This window comes from Teleopsis dalmanni, unplaced genomic scaffold (genome assembly GCF_002237135.1).
Source record: "Teleopsis dalmanni isolate 2A unplaced genomic scaffold, ASM223713v2 unscaffolded_contig_0249, whole genome shotgun sequence".
Lineage (NCBI taxonomy): Eukaryota > Metazoa > Arthropoda > Insecta > Diptera > Diopsidae > Teleopsis > Teleopsis dalmanni.
Window position 1 is genome coordinate 1,486 of NW_024031631.1, and position 14,570 is coordinate 16,055.

The window sequence follows — 14,570 nt, forward strand, 5'->3', positions numbered from 1 at the left end:
CAACTGAAGAGGCGAAGACATGGATATAGCTTAATCGGGTTGTGTTGTGTTACTGATACATTTAATGGTAGAATGGTACCAAGTTGTATTGTTATAGGTGTTATAATGATATGTTAATATACTGATGTAACAAATATAATGTTGAACTTAATAAAACATTTTTTTAACATAATGTAAAACGTGCAAATATTAAACATATACATTGTAAGTATTTTATTCAAACAAACAGGCCTTCGCAATGAGTATTTAATACATAGAAATGGTAGAGCAGTAGTTTTATTTAATTTTAATTTTTGAAATTCATTATTAGTTGTTAATAAAAACATTCATTTAAACTTAGAGAAAACTGTCAAACTGCTTTTCAATTTGAAGTAATAATGAGTATATGAAATCATTTTTAAAATTCAAGAGAACTAAACAGTATTTAAATTTGATTGCGCTAAGGTAGAAAGCTTTCGTGATCAGAAAAAAAATAGTGTAAATTTATTTTAATTTCGGTCGGTTGTAATCGAAACATAATTTTCAGTTGTTGGTGCTCGAGAGCCGTATCTTACAATCATTCTACGCGCGAACTTTTGTCGGTTGACAACGGTTTTCAGTCTGCTAACGCGCTAGTCCATCGACAGTAAAATTATTGGATTTGGTTTATAAAGGGACTTCCAACTAAACTGTGTTGTAGTGCAAAGAAAACTTTTCGAATAAAAAATATGGTAAGTAAACCATGTTTTCGTTTTTTTTTTGTGCAAAGTCATAATTGTAAATCAATAAATCACAAGTGATATATTTATGGATATTTATGTGAATTGACAGATTTTATTTGAGTTATGAATGTGATGAACATTACACGTGTAAAGTATTTTAGTTACATAAAAAAATAGAGAGACACAAGTGATTTAAAAAAAATATTTGCAGTTCATAGATTTGATATTTTCAAATCTGTAATAATATTTTCATTATATGAAGACAGCAGTTAAATTTTATCAGTTTTTAATATATAATAAATAATCGATCAAAAATGTCAACACTAGAGAAAACATCCACATATGTAGTTTAAAAAAAATTCCTGTCAAATTAAATATAAGTACTCACTTATATTTACTAGTTTTGAAATTCATTTTAAAAAGTATCTCCAATAATGATTGACTAATAATAATCCAACAGCGATCCAGAAAAAATTATTAGATAATTAGAATCCATATTAAATAGATAAATCAATTGTGTGAACCCATGCATTGGCTTAATGAAAAATAATTTTTTTCTTCCGTAATCAGGATCTTTTTTCAATTATTTATTTATTTATTTTTATATTAAATATGTAACATATTTTGGGTTGAGCAAATATTATTTTAGATCATTTTGGATCATTTTGTAAATTTTTTGATCTTTTTAGTCAAAATTTAAAAAATTTTCTAAAAAAATTGATCTTATATTTATTCCTTATTGCTCTTATTATTAATTAATAATATTATTGTTTAGTCCTTTTTAATTTTTTTTTTATGTCCTTTTTTTGTGTGCCTCTTTTGTTGTTTTTCTTAATGGTGTACATATAAATTAAGTTGAGAACTAACTGCATATATGACTAAAGTGATAAGAATTATTTTTTTCTAATTAATTTAAAATCAATTTACAATATGGAATAATTATTGTGTTTCATTAGGCTAATTGATCAATTACTTTCAACTATTGCAATAAATTAAAATTGTTCACTTAAAATGAATATCAATAACAATACTAATTATAAATAATTCAATACTTTCCAAGCAAGATATGTTAATTCATATCGGGTTTATAAAGATGTGTGTGGTTTAACCAATATTATTTTTATTTTTATTTTGTTTTTGTAACTTAATGGAACAAAACAGTTGGATTAAAAAAAATAACGTTATAAACTACATTTCAGTCCTAATAATAAAATTATATTGTTACAAAGAAAAATATACATTTCATAACAACTGAAATAATGTTCCAGGTATAAAGTTACAAAGAAAATGCCGTATACCAGTGATCTAGTGTTCTAGTTTTTTGTACATGAGACTTAAGTAAAATATTAATATGAATATCAAAGGTAGCATCAAAAGCTAATGACTCTTAGAATATAAAATGTTATTTTAATACCAATAGTTTTTATATAAATAAAGTGTGTTTATAATTTTTCAATTATTAATTTTACAATAATAATGAACCAATATTACAGATATGTAAAGTCGAAAGGTTCCTTGGAAACATCTGACAGCTGGAAATATTATAAAAAGTGAATATGTGTGTCTATATTCAAAACTAGCCTACATAGTCGTATATACAGTTTACTTATATTTGGTATATGTTTTTATATATGTAAGTCCATTCATATAGAACTGTTTTTCATTCATCCCAAGCTATTCTATATTCTTTTAATTTGAATGCTTTCGCATTAACCCTTACCTTACCTATATATTAGAAGTAGCTGTTATTAATATGAGGATTATTAGCTAATTATCGATTAAGTATGTAAATTAAAAATACTTATTTCACTATTTATTTATTGTTATTTACACAAACAAATTATTTTATTACTTCAGTGAAGAATTTTATTAGTGCAATTATAATTATAACTCTAGTCAATTAAATTAGCTGACGAACTTTCGAGTTTCGAAATTATTTGATAACTTACCATCAATTAATACATAATATACGTAATTTTAAATTAAATACACAATAATATAAAAAGTGATGTCATTTCATACTTATATATGACAAGCTATTAAAATTTGTGTTTAATATATAAAAAATATATATAAATAAGTCTTTTTTCAAATAAAAAATACTGAAATTTGTGTCGTAACTAAAATATTCTATAATTATCAAAACTTTATTTACTGTGCGTGAATAATATAAAAATACAAGGAAAGTAGAGGGGCAGGAGATCAAAAAAAAAAACGCGAGAAAGAGGAAATCGAGGTGTGTAGACACATCAAGTTTGTCCATAAGTTTTATTAAAAAGACAACGCGATCACTCAATGCTGAAAATATGGGAGGAACATTTTCCCAAACTACTATCTGGTAATGACAACATCAATTTCGCTTTTAGAGAAAAACTCTCGAAGTCCCCAATCAAAAACAACAAAGAGGCAGGCGTAGAAGGCCTACGTGCTGAATGTTGGCGGCCGACAGCAATATACTAATGGAGGCCATGCATCAGTTTATTTACAGAATATGATTGTGCGATATTATGTACAGCGATTGAAATCTTTGTACCCTGTTTTGAAAAAAGATGACCCGACAATTTACCCCAACTATCGTGGGACCAGTCTAATACCTGTCGCTAACAAGGTCCTTTCAACTGGACTGTGTGAAAGGTTAAAATCACATGCCAACTCACAGATTGGATCTTATTAATGCGGCTTTCGACTTGGTCGATCCACTAATGACCAGATATTCACATTTGGCACCAGATATGTAACAAAGCACACGAACATAACATCGACTCTCACCACCTTTTTGTCGATTATAAAGTAGTTTTCAATAGCCCTATAAGGAATCGCGTTTACACTGCAATGTATGAGCTCGGTATCCCTGGGAAATTAATACGACTATGAGGTTGAGCAATACCTGTAGCTCCGTTAAGGTAAGATCGCGTCTCTCCAAACGTTTTGACACCGTACGAGGCTTCAGACAATGTGATAACTTATCATGTGAGCTTTTCAATTTCGTCATGGAAGTAATAATGCGTAGGACAGGTGTTCATCGTAATGGAACTATATTCAACAAATGTGTCCAGCTCCTTGCTTATGGTTTCATCTACTTTGGTACCGCCATAACGAACAAAAATTATTTTAGCCTCAAGATCAGAGGAAAAATCACCATTGTTAATAGGTGCTACTATGGTTTCAGTAGGCAATTAGAATATGCGAGATATTCATTTTCGTCTTCGATTTTCATGAATTCCCAATATATTCCCCATATTTAGTTTTTCTATGAGTATAAAATATTTTGCATTATGGTTCATATAGGTGTACTGAAATAATTTTTAAAATATCATTTATAATAATATTAGTAAATTTTGCACCACTAAAATGAATGAAATGAGTACATATAATACGAGTATTAACTTACAATATTTACATATTCTACAGTTTAGCGTAAAGTTCTATATATGTACATATGTATATGTATAAACAAGTGTATTACATGTATAGAGAAATTGTTTACAACTATGAACGTTTAAGAGTCTATAATTTAAAGCTTTATTTATGGGAGATAACATTATAAAATTTGTTATTTAATTATTCTAAGAGATAAGTACAATGTATTTGTTACATTGTATTTAATGTTTAGACCTAAGAAAAATATTTTCATCAACTTCACCGAACCGTTAATACCCTTCATACAAAACAAATTATTAGCAAAAAATTATATTCTGATTCAAGCTGCATGTCTAATAGACAGCGTTATTAACTAATTTGTATCCGACCTGTAAAAGATTTTTATGGAAATCATTAGAACATTAAGTAAAACTCTTTTTCAATAAGAAAACAAGAAAATTAGATATGTTGGTAAGAGATTAGTGAATTGATTAAGTTAGCTAAGCTGGATTTTAAACTCCTATTATTATTAATATAAAAACAGATAGTTCATACGGAGGACAGATAGAATCCTTACTATGAGAAATTGTGGAAATTTTTCTCATTTTAATTGATTGGTGGTCGGAGGTGGATCAATATCACAACTAAGGAAATATCGAAAGTTAGCTGCAAGGTTTTTGATTAACAGTTTGAGAGAAAAGGCACTCAATTATAATATAATTAGAATATATACCTGAACATATACCATATACCTTTTAAACACTGGCTATACAAACCGATGAAGCTGGACTTTATATGCACGAACGCATACCATTCAGCCGATACATTAAATTTAAATGATTATAAACTAGAGTTTTAGAAGGAATTTAATGCCCCATGAATATTAAAAAATATATATTACTGATCAATCAACATTTGTTTATGCGAGAAAGGTGTTAAAATGAATATTTTAATTGAAGAAAATGATTCGCAAAAATTTATTAATGATTCCAAGTGATGTCTGAAACTGATGAAGTATAAAATACATGATTCTTTGAGTTGGTGTAATATGTTCATGTAATACCATATAGCGAAATCAAAATAGTAATCATCAATTTCTTTGAGAAAAATCGAAAAATCTTCTTCAAAATGACAAAAAAGAGGATAAGTTAGCCGGATAATACGGGATCCATATTTTGGTATGCGAATAAGATTATATTCTCTAAAACACTTCGGCAAGCAGTTTCATTGGAGTTGAGGTCCATCGGCAATGAAAATATTTGTGTGATCTTGGACCAGGACAATATCCTTTTTCACAATTTGTTAGTTACTATAGCCAAATTATATGAATTCTATTTTAAATTGGTGCCGCTTGTAGTATTTTCGTTGGATTTGAACACAGCGTTATCTATCTGCTCGTATATTTTAAGAGTATGCTTCCCAAAAAGTGGTACTATTTAAACAATGAAGCATCTTATTTAAGAATAAAAAAATATTTGAAAGATGTAAGGAAACTCTAAAATTAAAAATAAATTGTTCTTCGGGAAAATTATAATAGGTCTTGTGTACGCGAATTCATTATTTTCAAAATTCATTAAGAACTAATTTTATCAATATTTCTACCATATATACCCGTATATATACAATTTATTTAAACTTCAAAAAGGTCTTTAATTTATTAATATAAAATTATTTTTATTAAATATTCTTAAAAGACACAATAACCTTCTTTTTTATTTATTCTAATTTCCATATTCATAAGTCCTATATTTACAGAATTTTGATTGTGAATCCAAACTATATATTTCACCTAGAAAACTAATAGAGATTTTGGGTCAGACATTTATTAGTTTAATTGATTTCCACTTATACCTTAATGACCTTCAACTGTCATAAAATAAATCAACTACAAATATATAGTTTATCACACTAGACAGATGCACTCAAGTCCGCATGAAAAAATTACTAATGTGTCTAGATTTTTCGTTTTATTGAACTGCGAATTTTTAAATTTACTTAGCAACATTGTAATATAAGCCAATATTTATATTTATGTAAAATACATTTTTATAAATGCATATTTAAAAATTTTTATTGACAAACGTGTTAATTGTTTATTTTACTATTAACATTATTAGAACGTCAGTCATTTACGTGCAAAGTTCATCTATACATCTACATCTAACTGTCTACACGTGTTTATATGTAATTCTTATATTTATTACAATTTGTTTGCATTTCAGATTATTAAGTCAGTGTTTACACTATGCTTCATTGGCGTGTTGACTTTACTAGCCCCTGAAGTAAAAAGTGCTAATATATTAGCGGTCTATGCATTTCCTGGTAAAAGTCATTTCATGATGCATCGAACACTCATTAAAGAACTTATAAATCGTGGACATCAGGTAAGTTTCCAGTAGATTTTTAATGACATTTAATAATTATGTTAATTACTATAGGTTACTATGGTTACAGCATTTTCTCTGGAAGATCTAAAACTTGGCGATAATTATACCGAAATTCTTATAGAACCTGTATATGATTTTTGGGACGATAGTAAGTACTACTACTTATAAATAAATAGACAGATGGAATAAAATTAAATTACTTCACAGAATTCTAGAATATATGAATATTCTACGGGTACATGAGATTTAAAATATTTATCTATTATTTACAATTTCACTTAATTTAAACAGGTAACTGACATATTACATTACCCTTCACTCAAAGCCTTAACCCTTGCTTCACAATTGTGGTCTTTCGGAGTGTTTGGGAAGTGGAAAAAATTAATTCACTTGCTAGAAAAGCAAATGCTGTTTTGACATTGGAAAACCATATATATGATATGATAATAGCCTTTCTTTCATCTATCTATTTTGAGAATTGAAATCTTTCACTTTTCAACTTTCTTGATTTCCCCAAAGCTTTCTGCGAACGTCTGCTATTCTTTATTTTGTGAAGAAGTAATAAAACGCATTTCTTCAGCTGCTTCTAAATAAATTTAATCTTTTACTGAACTACAGACCTAATACAATATATCGAAATGATGCCCTACAAATTATATTTTTTTTGTTAAATATGTGTTCTAACTAGCTTTCAAAACCCATACATAATAAAATCCTGCTGAAATCTAGGCATAAAACTTATATTGTTTTACAATATATTACTTAATATTGCCTTACTTTACATAGAACTAATTTTTTCTTTTACTTACAGTTAAAAAACATTTTGGCGCTACAAACCTATTCGAATTGACTAGCATGACAGTTTTTGACTTTCTCAAAATGCTTGAAATATTGGGAGTTGCCACTACTGAGCACGCATTACGTCAACAGAAAGTGGTGGCTTTAATAAACGCAAAGAAAACTGAAGGTGTATACGATCTACTCCTGGCAGAACAATTTTATCAAGAAGCATTCCTAGCATTGGCCAAAGTCTATAACATACCGGTTGTAACTACTAGCACACTTGGTTTTGAGAATCACATGAGTCAAATAATGGGAGTTTTGACACCCTGGTCACATGTACCACATGGTTTTTTGCCATTTTTAGATCGAATGACATTCACGGAACGTCTGAAGAACAGTTTCTATTCATTATACGAGGATTTGGATCGGGAATATAATTACTTTCCAAAAATGGATGAACTCGTTCAGACATATTTTTCAAAAGCATTAGCTAACTTAGGTAAATATAAAAGTCGTAAATACTATATACTTAAAATAAGGTTCTTATATGTGCAAATAGTCTATATTACAATCAAATGATAAATGATACCAAATCATTATCACACTTTCATTTCACATCTGCTTTAAAAGTAATTGAAGAAGAAGAATTCATTGAAATAATTAATTTTTATTTTTCCGCCTGTGTTACAGATGAAATACCTAAAGTTACTCAAATGGAAAAGAATATTTCGGCTTTGTTACTGAACAGTTACGTGCCGTTGACTACACCACGTCCTACTGTTGCCGCGATGATATCAGTGGGTGGTCTACACATTTACCCGTCCAAACCTTTGCCAGAGGATTTGCAAACGTTTCTAGATGAAGCAGAGTATGGCGCTATATACTTTGCTTTAGGTAAGCAAATTCTCACTACCAACTTTACTGTAATTCTAGTATCTGTATCTCATGTTGTTCTTGTTGTTGTTGTTGTTATTGTATTTTGTGGGTAATTTAAAATGATAACACAACATGACGCAGCATTTTATTATCTCACACGTTCATCGGTGAATGGTAAAGTATATTTCTGAATTACTTAACCGAGACTCAGAGCAGTTGTTTGTGTTTTTTGAAGGGCCGCACTTGATGATTGCATTTGTGAGAAGCTTCAATCTGGCAATTTATTTCAATCAATTAAATTGCTTGATTAATATAAATTATTTACATTGTATAATCTCAGATTTAAATGAATTGAAAGCCATCAACTGTTCGACATTTCCGCATGAGTTTAAAATTTTTTTTTATATTTTCAGAGTATTGTAAATTGATTAAATTTTCCATTTAATTTCAATGATTATATATGCAGCGATAATGTGTCACTTACAAAAATATTTCAATATAATGTATATTGATTACACACAACATATAAATACGTAGAGAATTGTAATTTCATTTTTGATAAGGATTTATAGAATTTAAGTTATTACCACAGATCATAATTATATTGGTATTACTGATATTGCTATGATATGCTCATATATTTTTTTCTAATAAAAAAACTGCAAAACTGCATATTCAGTTCAAAAACGATTCTCAAAAGTATCGGAACCCTACCTGATAACAGAGTATAAGACAGAATAGGAATATACCGGGTACTAGCTCCCGACGGAGCAGAGCCATGCGACCAGATTGATCTTTTGTGCTGCAACAGACCCTAACAGAACAGAAGACATTCCACCTTCCGAATGAAGGCCAGAGTATTGTCCGCTGAGGAACTCCTAATGTCAGAAGGGGAAAGCAGCTCTCCTCCTAGTGATCTCCTCCTGACCCAAATCAAGGCTGGGCAGTCACAAAGAATGTGACTAGAAGTCTCGTCAACTTCTAAGCAGAGTCGACACTCCATTTCTTCAGACAGACTTATTTTATTAAAGTGATAACGCAGTCCATGGTGACCCGTTAAAAATCACACCAGCAATCTCAACTCTGTTCTGCTAAAGAGGGATTCCTTACGATAACTGTAGGGGTGAACCAGCTGTTTAGCCTGACGGTTGTCTCGACTGTCTCGCCAATAGCGACTTCTCTCGGCTGAAATCCATTTGTCAATTAGATCTCTAATTTGTCAATTAGAGACTTAGATAACAGAGTATTATTACTATTAGATAAAGCAGTGGTTCAACCTGCATTAAATATGGGTATATAATGTTAAACCTTAAGGCTTGAGACAAATTTAACAAATCCAAGCCAAGTTGAATAATAAGTAAAAATTGATGGAATGTAATGATACACATAGCATCTGGAATAATACTCGGACAAAAAGGGATATACAGTAAAAATAATACATCATTTTTATATATTATGTCCCTAATTTGGAGCTAATGAAACATAATATATTTCAGATTATTCCTATGTCGAAACATCCAGTTATCTGGAGCTTCCTCACGCTCATGGCTCCATATCCATTTACATGATTGTAGGTCATGTAGATCATGTGATGACTTAATTTATCCCATATGTAAACTGACTAGTATATTATATATGAAATACATTGTTGAATAATATTGTGAATAAGCGATATAATCAAAATTGAAAATGTAAAAATAAACTATGTAAATAAATAATAATTTGATGATTATAACAAAATATTATTACATGATAGAAAATTGTAAAACCATAAATTCATATAATAAAATATATAGATAGAATTACATATTTAAAACATTATATAATTAAATATGATAAAATATAATCATATATTCCATATAATATATGAGATTTAATATGCAAGCATATACATATAATATATACATACAATATAGGTATATATCAAAAGTAGAAATAACATAATAGTTGAATAACAAGAACACAGTGGTATATCAGTGCTCAAGTCTACACCAGGACTTGAAATAATTAATAAGCAATGAGAAATCCACGTCTCAGAAGTCACCGAAATGATCTGCTGCTTTTAAGTTCCTCAATGGTTAATCTCCAATAATTAATTCAATAAATTCAGGTAGTGCATCAGGTAATGCAGGATGAGCACCATCTGCTTCCGCACAAGAAAACATTAAGACAGAAAGGATTGGATTAGAATATTAATATATTAAATAAATATTTCATCAAAAAGGACTTCATTATTTGCTGAGAGAAACAAATCCTCAAACAAACTGTGCTAAACTTGAACTTAAATTAAGGTCTCTAATCAGTATAACCTTAAATTTGAAGGTTTGAACCTTTTTCAGTTCGATTAAAACCAGATAAAAATACTAAGATCCTTTAGCGATTTAGGCCAGTTAGTTAAGCAGAGCTTGATATTTTTTGCCGGAAGATTAAAAACAGTGGTGTAGAGCCGATAGAAAATCATCTTAAAAGGGACTCTTTTATTAAAGGTTATGATTCGTTCGATAGTATTTTTGTAGGATTTTAATGATCATCTATATACATTTATAAAAAATTAATTTAAGCCTAAAAATATTGATGATACTTACAGGAAGTAATGTTCAAAGCAAGGATATGCCAGATGAAAAACTTAAGATGTTCCTGCGTGTGTTCTCCAGTATAAAGCAACGTGTAATTTGGAAATTTGAGAACGAATCCATTCCTGATCTACCTAAAAATGTATTAATAAGAAAATGGTTGCCACAAAGTGATATACTAGCACATCCAAATACTAAGCTATTCATAACACATGGAGGTCTATTCAGTACACAAGAAGGAGTGCACCATGCTGTACCAATGTTGGGAATTCCATTCTATTGTGATCAGGTATGTATTAATATGAAATTGAAGATATTGCAGATATAAAAAATTTTTATTTCCCTTTCAAGCATCTTAATATGAATAAAGCTGTTAAGAATGGATATGCTATAAGTCTTCACTTTCAATCAATTAATGGGGATATATTGAGAGGCACTATTATCAAGTTGCTAACAGAGAGTACGTACAGGAAGAATATAGAACGCATATCAGCAATATTTCATGATCGGCCAACACATGCACGTGATACCGCTATGTATTGGATCGAATATGTGATCAGATATAAGGGTGCCTCGCATATGCGATCGGCAGGTCTGGATCTCAAATGGTATCAATACTATTTACTGGATGTGATTGGTTTTGTTTTGGCAATGATAATTTTAGCTGTGATATTGGTAGTTATATTAATACGTCTAATGCTAAAACGTGTTTGGCGTGCGCCACGAGTACCGAAACCAAAAACTAATTAATTATAAGTAAATTTGTAATACTAAATTATGTTTATAAGTATATTTTATAGAGATATGTATGTCATATTATCAAAAAATTGAGGAAGATATTATTGTGACGAAGTGTATGTGATAAATATTTTAAATAAACAAATTTGTATTGTATAAATATTTTTGCTAATGAGTGTTAAATAAATTGTTTATGGACAGTATAAAGACATTTGGTCTATAAATTTATTTATAAGAAAAGATTTCAATTTTAAACCAAATAAGCCTTATCAGGTCACACAGTACTTGTTAGTATAACTAAAAAAATAGATGTATTAAAGAAGAAAAATATAATTCTTAGAAAATAATCTATTGTGCTTTACGAACGATTAGCAATTATGATGTAACATTAGGGTGGCTCAGAAAAACTAAAATGCGATTTTTAATGAGCGCACCCCCTAGGAATATGCCATTGACCAAAAAAATGATATTCCCAAAGTTTTGGACCAATAGGATTAAAAATGACGTTGCGCCACTCGAGCAAAGTTGGGTTTTCAGTACAAAAAACAGAAATTTTTCATTTCAAGGTCATTTTTTATCTTTTATCTTATTTCAACAGTTATTAATATATACTCATTTGATAGATAATTAAAATATCTTTTTAATAAGATACGGATGAGCAAAATCGGTTAAGAATTATGCGCAAAACACAATAATTAGTTGAGCGACTGTGCTCTGTTTTCTATTTCATACCTTTTAGCTGGCATGCACAATGCAATCGCAAATGTTTACAAGAAACGGAAAAAACATAAATAAAAAATAAAAATAATACATTTCTACTTAATAATTTATATAGATATTTAAGAAGAATTGAAAATGTAGTCAAAACAAGAATTTTTTCGTAAGTAAAGAGAAAATGGTCGTACAGGGAGTATGACTGAAGTTAATATCCTTTTAGCAAACGAAGCAAGAGCGACTAAAAATTTCATTGATTTTAATTGGAATGAATTCGATGAAGAAATTTGTCTCAAAATGGATGCTGAATCTTTAGTCACAGTTCAACAAAATTGGGATAACGCAGACAGAACGATTCTATTTATCACTCCTATTTTAGTTTCCGCCCTTGACAAATGCAAGGTTTCGGATCGATACGCTATACATATTTTGTAGTAGTAGGTATGGTTACCTATGGCGCCCAGGTGCCATCCAAGATTCTCGATGGATGGCGAAAATCATGTACTTACTAAAAATGTATATTTTAAGAGATCAATTTACATATAACTCGGATGATTTGTACGAGATATATACATTTTTATGGTGAGCATATGTGTGAAAATTTTCACCCATACTAGGTAAGGTTATGTTCGTTAGGCACGTGCTGACAGTTGTCAGCACTTCTACTCGGAGAGATATATTGCCCATTGGGATGCCCTCAAAAAATTTTACCAGGAGATGCGAGTTGCTAATCTATGTTATCCTTGTTAAACCATTTGGCTTTCCAGATGAAGTTGAGGAGATCCGATAAGTTTGCTTTCGTTATCTCTTCCAAGCCAGTAAAATAAGGATCCCCGAAACATTAAAGTAGCCTTGTTTGAAGTCCTGGACAGAGACACAGGAAGTGGTTGATAAATTTTACCTCCTCTTCATCTTGGCAACTCCTGCATAATCCACTTATTGGAATTCGCCACCGTTGGAGCATACGCGCAATGGCACAGTGCCCCTTTAGTACTCCAGAAAGCACACGAACTGCATGTTTGCTGAAGCCTAAAATGCTTTTCGTTTTATTTTTGTCAAACTTAGGCCATAAGATTCTAGCGACCTTACAGCCTTCGCGGTTAGTTTATAAATTGTTAGTCACCGTATTGATTTTCTCTATTATCCTATACGGTTTACATATCGGTGTATGTATTCTGAGGTCGGCCTCTCCTGTATGAAGTTCAGAACCTCTTCTGGCCATCTCATCTGCTAGTTCATTCCCTTCAATATTGCTATGTCCAAGTATTCGAAATGTACTATGTCCAGCAAAGAGAGACCTCATGATGTTTGATGCTCATCAGTGAATCGCAACATTTTAATACTATCTTGCAATTTAGATTCAATTGCTTTCAGTGCGGCCTATCTACAAAAATCGTGAAATTCGAAGGACGAATTGTACTTTGTTGTCTAATGTTGACCTCTTTTTCGATAACTTGTATGTCGCCGTGATAGACGCTGTAAGTAGCAGGGATTCGGTAGCACTGTCTTATCTGCATATCTTTCGAGAAGATACCTGCTCCCGTACTGCCTTCCATCTTTGAGCCATCTGCGTAGATAGTAACTGTAGAGTTACCGGTCACAGATCCAAGCTTCCAGCTATCTCTGGTTAGATAAAGAGTGGGAACCCACTAATGAAGTAATTTTCCTCAAAGAACCTTATTGATTTCGTGACCGAAGAGATAACAAATTTTTTTGATCGTTTTTGCCTATCTAATAGTTTTATCAGTTTCGATCCTTCGCCATGGATGGAGACGCAAGATTATAGAGATGCACTTGAATTCTGTGCCAGACTTGATATGATAAATGATTGTATAGAAAGAGAAATTAGGCTTATGATGGATTATAATTCGATTTTGACAAAATATGAAGAGGGAAAACAATATGTTTTGCAAGTAGTCGAACATTATCATAAAAATTATCTTTCACATATCCTACACATATCCTAACATAATAAACACAATATATTAATTACTGAAAAAAAGGGTTTTCTTGAAATTATAATTTTTTATAAATAGTTAACTAAATCGTAGCATATACCATACCTATTACATAATTGTGCATGCCAGCTAAAAGGTAATAGAAATAGAAAACAGAGCACAGTTGCTCAACTAATTATTGTGTTTTGCGCATAATTCTTAACCGATTTTGCTCATCCGTATCTTATTAAAAAGATATTTTAATTATCTATCAAATGAGTATATATTAATAACTGTTGAAATAAGATAAAAGATAAAAAATGACCTTGAAATGAAAAATTTCTGTTTTTTGTACTGAAAACCCAACTTTGCTCGAGTGGCGCAACGTCATTTTTAATCCTATTGGTCCAAAACTTTGGAAATATCATTTTTTTGGTCAATGGCATATTTCTAGGGGGTGCGCTCATTCAAAACTTCATTTTTAATTTTCCCCCTTATAAC

General features: G+C 30.3%; 1 protein-coding gene across 1 annotated transcript; it reads left to right on the top strand.

Annotated features, from left to right (window-relative positions):
• Positions 1-419: 419 nt before the first annotated feature.
• On the top strand, positions 420-11,699 carry LOC119663247 (UDP-glycosyltransferase UGT4-like; the record flags this gene model as incomplete). Its single annotated transcript, XM_038072902.1, is given in 7 exon segments — positions 420-710; positions 6,284-6,445; positions 6,500-6,596; positions 7,260-7,730; positions 7,922-8,125; positions 10,695-10,969; positions 11,032-11,699. Coding segments are annotated over 7 exon segments (1,611 nt in total). The 5' UTR covers positions 420-707.
• Positions 11,700-14,570: the final 2,871 nt, after the last annotated feature.